Genomic DNA, 11600 nt, shown 5'->3' on the forward strand with positions numbered 1-11600 from the left:
AATATTACATGGAGAGATGCAAAGCAGGCATTAACGACTGTGTGTGTGTGTGTGTGTGTGTATGTGTGTGTGTGTGTGTGTGTGAGAGAGAGAGAGTGTGAGTGTGTGTGTTGTAGGCTCCCTATGGAGATCTAGCCCAGGCAGACATGGGGGGCGTGTGGCTCCAGTTCCTCTCTCTCACTGGCTATTCTGTCTTCCTCTACGGGAAGGGTCAAAGGTCATCAGACTGCTGTGCCAGCCCTCCCGGGTCAAACCAGCGCTAGTTAGCAAGCATGCTAATCTCAACATCCACATCACTCCGGATGCTAACCCACAAGCTCTGAGCCAGCTGTGATTACTGAGGGTAGGCCAAGCACTGTGGCTTCAAAGTCAATATTAGCGCTGAGTATTTAGCCACTGGGACATCTCACATACTGTACCTTACAGCTACAGCTGTACTTTATGAAATATTTACAGGGTGTTGTTTTGTCTATTTTCTGTCTAGTGTTCCCGAGGTCTTGTGCCAGTTGCATTGGACAGCACTCAAATTAACTTGCATTAAAAAGTTCAATGGCAACTGCAATGTTTGCACAATAGTATAACATTTGCTGCATGATCTGTTTTGAGAAACCTTATGGTCATAGTCATGATTACTGCAATCCGTGACTTCATTGGCTGTCTACCCATGAATTCCCGCAACTGTGTTTACTGTTGTAAAAACCGATGAGAAGTGTGTCTGTATTGCTGCTAAGATGCTAACAGAGCTAATGATGTGCAGCTCTAAGGGGGCTTTCCTCTCTATTTAGGTGAATGAGCGTGATAGGTAGAGGGGATCGGCCAATATCTGTCACCTTAGCAGCCAGCCTCCATTACGCTCCTTTGGGGGCAGGATGGGGGACTTGCTGGGGAGTTGCGCATGGCTCCCAGAGCAATGCAGAAAAGCGTTTGAAGATTATTAGTGTTACAGACCCTGTCTTCATGGCCCTGACAGAGCCGCTGTACTGCAGCCTTTGATCACTCCCGGGGCATTTTTGTCAATAGCAGGGAGGCAGTGCATACATTAGAAAGTTACACACAAGCACAAAGTCAGCAGGTAAAGTGCCACATTTGATAGGGCAGATGGAAGCATGATTAGATCTAATGAACATCATAACTCTTTTGACCATGTTTGGGAATGGACCAATAGCCAGTGTGTTGGTACTACTGCATGACCGGTGTCATTTATGAGGAAGACTGTTGCAGATGTTGAACTCTTTTGGTTTTGCCACGACCCAGTTTATAATGAAATAGATTCCATCTTTCTTTTGCTGGTTTTGGTCACTTAAGCCGAGTCATTGTCAAATAGATCTGTGGTAAGATTGTGTCTAGTGTAATCTGTTAATCTGGTCAAGGCGGGCACTGTTGGAGGACTGCTGATGTCTGATCTGAGCAATAGTAGGTGGATTGGCAATACATTGAGAAAGTCGGACATCAGCATCACTTGTCAGTCTTACAGGGAAACTCTGGTATATTTAAACATGTGTCTTTTTTTACCTTTAGTAGGGACAGAACAATGAAAACATGGACACGATTCCTAAAAAGATACCTGTGCCTGTTTCATTGGGGTGAAATAAGCTATCGTATCTATTTTAAAGCGCACGGTTAGCAACAGTGAAATGCACTACACCATTGACAACAGACATGAGAGGCAAAAACATTATATCTGCTGCTTCTTTTCCTTCTTGCTTTTGAAAACCGTGTTATATTAGGACTCCATTACTCACCGTATAACTCAAGTTCCACCTTGGTTCAGTTTACTGTCTGTTTTACACACACTACACAGGTTCTTAACTACCATGTCCCAGAATCCCTCGTGCCTTTTAATCATCATTAAAAAACATTTAATTAGAACTGTATGCTGCCAGGGTTTCTCTCTCTCTCTCTCTCACACACACACACACACACACACACACAAACACGTATGTACGTATACGTATATATACTGTATGTACAGTGTATATATATATATATATTACTGTTTTATATTATATTATTTATTCGGTCATTGACATTCACAAAGACACACCATCAAGAAAATACTTGATACAGTCCTGGGCCCCAGTGCAGTTAGACCAATGGTCTGTTTACCTCAGCAAATGTAAAAGAACTGAGTGTTTATACAGGTACAGTAGCTCCCCAGTAGGTCCCTATTGGTGGACAGTTGCATCAGATTTTTGTAATTGATCATAACTGTAATGGCTTACTGATTGGATCATAAACGGAGAAAGCAATGAAGAGGAATGACCGCATTTGCTGATAGAGAACCCATCCGTGTGGAGGGGGGTGGTGAAATGCCAGGCACCACTATTGAGCCCTCTGTAGTTGTGGTGTTTCAACCAAACACTGATGAAATCAGGCGCTTGCTTGAAAGCCCCTGTGAATTGCTCACAAAGGCTACTCAATTGGTGATGTTTTTTTTTTTTACCTATAAAGGTTTCTTTGTTGGTGATTTTGTTTTTGATGTTAAATAGACGTACTTTTTGATTGTGGTTGTTTTCAACATAGCAATAGCAAGTTATCTGTCGTAACATATGTGATATTGTGAACAATTTGAAGGCATTTATCTAAATTGAGAAGAATGGAAATAATCCTCTGTATATAGACATGAAGCAAGGCACCAGAGAGTCTGTTTGATTTAGCAGTTTTGAGGAAGCTAATCAGTAAACATACCATCACAAAACCTGTAAATTGTCCCAAAAAAGTCAAAACATGTCAAGAGCTCCACCAGATAGCATCACACAAGCTGTTCCTACTAATCATGTGACATACATACACAAGCAATGTAGGGTGTGTGGAGGCGCAGTGTAACTTTAAATAGGGTGTTTGGCAGTGTCTTTCCACGAAGGCGGAAAATGATCATTATCACTGATGAGCGGGAGACTGGGAGAGCTATGACAACGTGACAGGAGAGAGCTTTTTAATTTGTCGGATCAGATAGTGACATGCTCCATCAGTGGGCCGGGGAAACCTTTTCATTTGCACACTAGAAAGGAGGAAAGGAGGTCAATTAGCATCAACCATTAGACAACCCATGACAAGCCATATAATATCACCTGGGACAGTAGGACTAATGAGAGAGGTAGAGAGCATGTTAAAGCGCCTTGGACAGACCTCAGCGCTTGTCCATGGTTGATCATTAGCAAAGCAGCTGACATACACGTTCTTTACTGGCTTTTCAGTGGTGGGGGAGTGTGCACTTGTGAAAGAGCTTCAGCTATAACAGGAGTGAGACAGAAGATTTAAGACTAGAGTGCAGGCAGTGGCAACAAGATTTTTGCCACTTGCCATGTTGATGTATGGCTTTTATGAGGCAATTTCAGACCGATATGCCTACAGAAACAGATTTTTAAACCGCAGAATCTCCCCCATATGATAGTCAGCTAACAAGGAAAACCTTTTGGCAATGCAGATTTCTAGACAATGTCTGATTTACAACTAAATTAACTCCACACAAGGAAGGTTGAAATTCTCATAATGTCAACAGACTGACAATTTCAAAGCTGTTATTTCTCACCCTTGCATTATTTGATGTGCTGACAGGTGAAGTGGGCCTCCCTATATTGATCTGCAGGACCTGGAGGTATGTGACATCATTACGAGCACTGACCTTATTGCGCACTGCCCTGCAGCCTGTGTGTGTGTGTATTTGCGTGCATGTGTGTGTGTGTGTGTGTGTGTGTGTGTGTGTGTCTCACTCTGTGTGTGTGTCTCTCTCTCTCTCTCTGTGTGTGTGTGTGTCCTGTTCAGACCTGAGCCTTGACAGTGGCCTTCCCGATGGTCGTGACCAGGAGTGTATCAGGGGAAAATGGAGGGGATGTTATTTGTTTTGCTGACCCCATCTCTCACCTCTCTCTCTGGTGCTCTAATCAGCCCCTCCCCAGGTTGCGTCCCCTCCCAGAACACACTGTTCTCTACAGAGGGGCCACAACTCACACACAAACGGGGGAATGAGGTGGCTCAGCCAATCAAACTCTCATTGATTTAAGAAGGCATTCATTTAACATTATGAACTGACTGACACCCACATTGTGTGAATAGAATGCATTAATTCCCCGTGTTGGAGCACAAGAGGTGCACACATTTAAGTGTGTGTCTATTTCTGTTGAGTATTTGAGACACATTGTGTATACACACAATAATAAGAGTATTCAAAGTTTTTTTTCAATTGAACAGTGTTATACTGTATGTAGTGGGGAGTTCCAACCCTGGGTTCAGATAAACATTCATTTATAATGACATAAAGTGACTGAAATGATGGATGTGTGTGTATTATCAACTACCTGCATTGTGAATCACAGGTATAGCATTAGAAGTCAGGTGTTTTTTTTGGGTTTATGAAAATCGTCCTTTTTATTTTCGTACATAGTTTTTATATTGCAAGTTTCATGCAATGTTCCTACTATTTCTACCATTGTGGTAAAAGTACACTTTTCACAGTACAGGTTTTAATTAACTTATTGAATTGAACGTGACATCTTGTGTTTGTTGTATGTCTTCTTCTGTCTAAGTATCCTTTAATATCTCACATCTTGGAAGGTCCTGATGAATCACTAAAAGGTTGTACAGCTCTTCAGCTTCATGGTATACTTTAGTTTAGTGTCGACGTTTTGGCAGCTTTTTCACTGATTATTGTATTAAAGAATAATACTGAGCAAGCTTACTATTCACTGTACTTTTCTGAAACACATTCCTTCAAAGCATTCCCAGATCCATTCTGCCTCTAAACAACTGCAGAAATCTGCTGTGAGATCTATGTAATTCCATAGTGATTTGCCATGTAAATCCATAGTGATTTGGCTGATTTGATGTTACAACTATGACTTGAACTGACTTTTCACTTCACCACCCCTGACCTTACCCCTCTTCCTGAAAACAGAGGTGAGAATATGTGGGCTCAACAATCTATGAATAAACACAAAACCTTGCCTCGCCTCTCTCTCTGGAAGTGACTTTGTTTGTGTGTGTGTGTGTGTGTGTGTGTGTGTGTGTGTGTGTGTGTGTGTGTGTGTGTGTGTGTGTGTGTGTGTGTATCCTCAGAGCGGTGCGCAGTACTTACCTGGCTGACACTGCAGAGCCTGGCAGCACAATAAAGCAAGTGTCTCTGGTGGTTGGGATGTAATTGGGATTGTTAGCGCTTAGAGATCCTCAGGGAAACCTATGAGCGCGTCTTTGTTTGAAGCTCACAGTTCCTCAGTAAGCGCACCTTGATTCTGATGTACCCACACAAGGATACACACACACACATGCATGCACATGCACACACACAAAAGCAAACAAGTCACCTGAGCTCTACTGGAAATAAAGCAATGCTTATCCTTTTCTGCCATTTTTTTCCCTTCCTCTTTCTTTCCTGGTATGTTTTTTATTTGTGTGTGGTAAAACCTCTGTAAAGAGTCACTAAGTTCAACTGTTAACAGAAATTCCTAGGAGGCTGGGCTTAAAGAGAGGAGCTAAAATTGTAGCCTTGTGTGTTAAGGCTTAGCCTTTGAAAATGAGAGAATATCTCTGCTTGGTTCACTGTTTACAAGCCCTGTCTGCTGTTGAATCACAGCACCAGCAGACCTACACATGTGACACACCACTTATAGCATGTAATTCAAATCCATTGGCACGTTTCAATTAAATATTCACGGGGTTGTTAACACAAATCTGAGAGCCAGCTGTGAAAAAATATGAACTTCATAACAATCAATATGACGGAGTTCCTGGTTGCACGATCTAATAGATCCTTGTTGTATTGCTATCAGTTGATTTTGAACACTGATGACTTTCACTGGACCCGTTTGGCTTGACATGCAATTTCTCCTGCTGCCCCAGTCAAAACGCTCCAACTGAAAAAACCCGCTGGTAAATTCATCCTGCATCGTCAGTTTTCATTAACGTCACGGACCACTCTTCGCTTTTACTCTCATGCACACAAACAAACAGAAACTACTTCTGCAAATGTATCATTATCAATAATTCGCAGATACCAAAATGTGTAAAAGCACACTTCAAAGTCAAATAATTGAGGAGGCTAAAATTGATGTATTTGATGCAAGATGTACTTTTTGTGTGTTTCATTGTAGATGAAATTTTCATACTCCGATTTAGAGGTAGTAAAATATAAATGATTTCGTTAAAATTTCATCATAAATCAGTCTTTCACTATATGCGAGCAGACAGTGGCTGAGGTCTTGACATCTCCAGAGAACTGCCGCTCCTGGTGTGGCCATCCTTGCTTGAGAGGTAAACCTTTCAATCGGGTCGCTCAAGCCACGTGCATGCCGTATGCTGCCACACCAAATGCTTATCGGAGCCATGGGACACAGGTAGTGTCGAGTAGGCTATCGCAAAACAGCTATGGCATATGTCGAGACAAAACAGCAATGGCATGTGTCTTTCATTGTTACTGAGTTCTCGTGTAGGAAAATAAAGCCTAATATTCCATGAACTCATTGATGCCTTGCGCTATATCCTGCCTCTACCAATTCACATACTATATTTCGTTTTCGTGTAGATTGTTGCAGCCAACCATTTCCGACCTGGCATCGCCATAGTTTCACTGAAATTATGTTTTCTTTCAACAAAGACACACATGCATACCTTAACATAATCTCCATAAAGAAAAATCACTTCAAAGATAGATAGATAGATAGATAGACAGATAGATAGATAGATAGACAACATAAGATAAGATAAGAGCATGTTTTTCACCTTTTACATTGAGCTAACAAGTGTAACCAGACTGCAGAGCTTCTTCGAAACAGACTACATAAACCTCCCGATATCTTTTAAACTCTTTTGACACGAACAGTAACAGTCCCGACCACAAGATAAAAAGACTGGATTCAGCTTTCTTGGTCGTAAAGGTAGACTATAATGAAGACTATAATGTCCATACAATTACTCGTTCAATCACTATTTTATATCAATTAGCGAAGCTCATCCAATGGTCTCGAACAGATTAAACAAATTACACAACCCTTGTTAATTAGAATTTGATTAAAGGTTTTTAATTATATCATTGATGAAGTGGCCTAATTAGTATGAAGATATGATAATAGCCCACTGCGACAAGTGCATAATTGTATTGGGTTTGCAATTAAATCCCGGAGACAAAAAACACTTTCTGCTGTCATCAATAAAATATTTCACACATAAAGATCAAGCTCCCATCCAATGTCATCAAAATCACATATGTGTTAGCTCTCGTATCTTCTATTTATTATTTCTGTAATTATGAAAGCTAATAAATTCATCAAGGTGAATTACATATCTAAATTAGATGAGTCGGAGCAGGTCACTTATTGAAAGGCTGTATTACGATCCTAAATTAAATTTAAATCAAATAATCCAACATCTACCCGGACATAATTTGTTTAAGGAAGCTGTCGCTGTCTTCAATTGCTTTTGTGTTATAATAAAATGATAGGAGAGCGTTTAACTTTGATTTATGTCGCCCAACAGGGATCGGAGGAGATGGAGCTGTCCATGGTCATTTGTTTACATCCAGTTCTAGGACGTTCCTCCGCGACAAACACTATTTCAAACGTGTCCGGAACCTACAACATAGGAACATTTTAGAGTTAAATCAGACTGGCGTTTTTGGTCCTCGTTCTGTTGCCCACGTGCTTTGATTTTCACTGAAAGTTCGGTGACATTCGATACAATACTAGCTAAAACCATTCAGAATGAATGTCTTGTCGAACACTGCCCATGCGCAGATTCCCCAGCGGAGCTGTGGCTAATGAAGAATAATAAATCATGAAAGGTTTTCCAGGTACAGCCGTGAGACTATGGTGAGAGTAAGAGAGCAAGAGAGAGAGAGAGAGAGGGGGAGAGAGAGAGAGATGCACAGCTTGCCCTTCCCTCTAGTCTGGAAGCAGATCGGGTCCCCGCAGCATTGAATGTAGCCTACACGAGGCAATGTGACTGCCACCACTATATTTAAACTAAATGCGAAGATCAACCAACGTTAAAAAGGTAAACGCGAAGTACTCGTTTCCACTATACGACTTGGAATACCTGAGAGAAGGGAGAAAGGCTTTTTCTAGCGATTTTAGTCTACATCTCGTTTTGGCAACCCTATCAAACAGGAGCTCGCTGAAATAGCCTACATCAAGAGTTCGGTGACAAAAGATAAAGACAATAACAAAGGAGCAGCAAAAGACAAACAAGAGAAATGAGATTCCGAACAGCATGACAATAAGTATTTGTCTCAAAGGATAACACGGAGCGCACGGACCTCTGCTCATTTTGATGGCTTATTGGTGCACGCGACATCTCTCGAGCAAAGAGACAACTACAGCGCGAACAGGAGCCCTCACGCCGTTGGGTAATAATAGATGCGCTATCTAGAGACTTGGGACATCATCCTCCTCCTCTTCGCTTCTCGACGCATCGACATTCGCACAAGCAGACAGTGACTTGAGACTTTTCAGACGAAGACATCTGGGCTTGAACTCCGTTAGAAGAGGCGGAGTCTGAACTTATTAAAAGGAACTTGCAGAGGCTGGATCGCCTGCAAATATGATGATGTCTCTGAACAGCAAGCAGGCTTTTGCCATGCCCCACACCAGTTTACCCGAACACAAGTACAGTTTGCATTCTTCATCCACCACTCTGACTTCGAATGCACCGTCTTCCTGCTCGTCCTCCCGCCACAGTAATACCATCAGCACCAGCGGCAGCTCGGAGGCGATGCGCCGAGCATGTCTCCCGACCCCACCGGTATGTATTCTGCATAATCACCGCTTAAAGGCACATTTTGACAGCCCACTTTTTTCTTTTGCTTGATGTTTTTTTCATGTCTGCACAGCAAATCACCCAACACCTCCATTTTCTCCCTCCCAACTTATGTATTCATTCGGGTTTGCCTTTCGTATTAATTTTTATGACCTGGGATGTTGCATGTGTCTTGTTTTGTGTGTTCTTTTTTAGGATTTCTTTTTTGCATGCTGGAAATGTTTTAAAACCACGAAGCGGGGTTAGAATTCCCTACTGACAGTAATGTGTGCATTCTATTTGCAATTGCAGAGCAATATATTCGGCGGTTTGGATGAGAGCTTGTTGGCCCGCGCGGAAGCTCTGGCGGCGGTGGATATAGCCTCGCAGACCAAGAGCCACCATCACCCTCCTCACCACAGTCCCTTCAAGCCGGACGCAACCTACCACACCATGAATACTCTTCCCTGCACCTCGTCTTCTTCCTCCGTGCCTATTTCGCACCCGTCAGCCCTGTCCGGTCACCACCATCACCACCACCATCACCACCACCACCAGCCGCACCAAGGTCTAGAAGGGGATCTGCTTGACCACATCACCCCAGGACTGGCACTAGCAGGAGCCATGGCAGGGCCGGATGTCTCCACGCCTGCGCACCCAGCCCACATGGCCGGGATGAACCATATGCACCAGGCGGCTATCAACATGGCTCACGTCCACGGTCTGCCGACCCACATGGGCTGTATGAGCGACGTGGATGCTGATCCAAGGGACTTAGAAGCTTTTGCTGAGAGGTTTAAGCAGCGGCGGATCAAACTCGGCGTGACCCAAGCGGATGTTGGATCAGCACTGGCCAACCTGAAGATTCCAGGAGTGGGCTCCCTCAGCCAGAGCACAATCTGCCGATTCGAATCTCTGACATTGTCGCACAACAATATGATCGCACTAAAGCCAATTCTCCAAGCCTGGCTTGAGGAAGCAGAGAAATCTCACCGAGAGAAACTGAATAAACCGGAGCTGTTCAACGGAGCGGAGAAGAAGCGAAAGCGCACGTCGATAGCAGCCCCAGAGAAGCGCTCCCTCGAAGCTTATTTCGCCATTCAGCCCCGTCCTTCTTCTGAGAAAATAGCGGCAATAGCTGAGAAACTGGACCTCAAAAAGAACGTTGTGCGTGTCTGGTTCTGCAATCAGCGACAGAAACAGAAACGAATGAAGTACTCTGCATGCGTCTAGTTCTGTCACCATACTTGGTCTAAAATCAACGCCAGTATTTTATGGACTTCAAAATAATAAGAGACTAATGAGAGACTATTTGTATGATATTTCGTAAATCACACCTTTTTCAATCATCAGTAACGTGTGCTGTGGGCCAGAGTAACTCGTGGCTTTCAAATTGACTGACTAAAACACTGTCACTTCCAGTACGCAAGGAGGATGTGGAATTATGTAAAGGATCAATTGACTAAGCAAGTAAGATCACCAATTTTCCCCATTTATAATTCTTCACCGTTTTGTGTGTCAATGATGTATGAGTCGATATGACTCAATAAGAAACTTTTAGTATAAATATTTAGCGATTTTCGAGAGATTACGCGTTTTATGCTGTGTAGTGGCCTAGCAACTAACAGTAACGAAAGAACAGTCCTCAAAAGAAAAAAATATGGACAAGGGTCGATTTGTGGCCAGTGGGACGTCTATTTTACATTATTTTGTCACAAGGCGCTTTTGCAGTAATTCAGGGTGAGCACAAACAGGGCATCACGGCAGTCACTTGACCTGTAAGTTCTTCATAGAATATAACCAAACAGTTTCTTTGTAAATTATTCATTTAACCGCCCATGCCTATTCTTCACTTCTGTGTAATTGACAGTTAACTGTGAGCAGGTCTGCAGAGGGGCTAGCAGAAAAAATAAATAATTTAATTTTGTTTTGTTTGGTACTTATACTTCATATTCGATATATGTTGAACTTGGACTTAAGGTATCTGTCTAGTCTGTAAATGTTGAGAAAGTGAACCATTTAAATGCATAATTGCTGGATTTGTTTAGACCCAGAATCTGCTGAGCTCCTTCGCGCCAGCGTGGCCATGTTTCTTATGAACTATTTATCAAGTGAGGTAATGTTTACTTCATTACATATTTATTGGGATTCCCCCTCGTTTTACTCAAGAAAATCTAATTCTGACAGCCAGTAAAGCGTGGGCCTCTACAAACGCGGAAAGACCGTTTAATTTCAATCACTATGATCTTTTGGTTTCTTCGAACGTTTAAGATAGTACAATCGAGAGATTTATGAAATAGTTTTCACTTTTGAAAATTATTTTGTGTATGTTTTCTGGTTATTTATTTGTATAAATATGCGCGCATCATCGTTGCTTGTTGAATTCACTTTGTTTAATGTTTTCTTAAGTAAAAGGAAGACTGATTTCATTGACGTATATGTGTACAATGTAAATATATTATTGGGACATTTCAATGCACATTTAAATATGCGTACAGGTTTTTGCTGTATAACTGTTTTAGCTGAGGTGACCCCTACCTGTAATGTCTGTTGCTTTAGGTTTACCTGTCGAATTATTTTATTAAGTTATGTATTTTAAGTTATTTGATAATTGAATTGACATATGTGTTTCATTAAACAACAAAATTTAACATTTTATCTTAAGTTCTCTGTGAGTTTACTTTCACAAACTCCATTTGATCATATGGATATTTTCCCAAATGGATTACTTACTTCTTAAAATTATTATTTGTGTAGCCTACTTGGGCACTGAACGTAGGCTAGCCTAAAAAGTTCGATTAGGCCTAACAGTGATAGGCCTCGAAATCCTGTCCACGTGGTCTCTTGCTTTCAAACATAGGTCCGTGATTGATTTA

The 11600-nt window shown here is 41.9% G+C and overlaps 1 protein-coding gene across 1 annotated transcript; it reads left to right on the plus strand.

The window, feature by feature from the left end:
• The first annotated feature begins 9009 nt into the window (after positions 1 to 9009).
• Positions 9010 to 11284, plus strand: pou4f2 (POU class 4 homeobox 2). Its single transcript, XM_062553310.1, has one exon. The coding sequence runs from the start codon at positions 9010 to 9012 to the stop codon at positions 9955 to 9957; it is 948 nt and encodes a 315-aa protein (XP_062409294.1). The 3' UTR covers positions 9958 to 11284.
• The last annotated feature ends 316 nt before the right edge of the window (positions 11285 to 11600 follow it).

This window comes from Sardina pilchardus, chromosome 2, assembly GCF_963854185.1.
Source record: "Sardina pilchardus chromosome 2, fSarPil1.1, whole genome shotgun sequence".
Lineage (NCBI taxonomy): Eukaryota > Metazoa > Chordata > Actinopteri > Clupeiformes > Clupeidae > Sardina > Sardina pilchardus.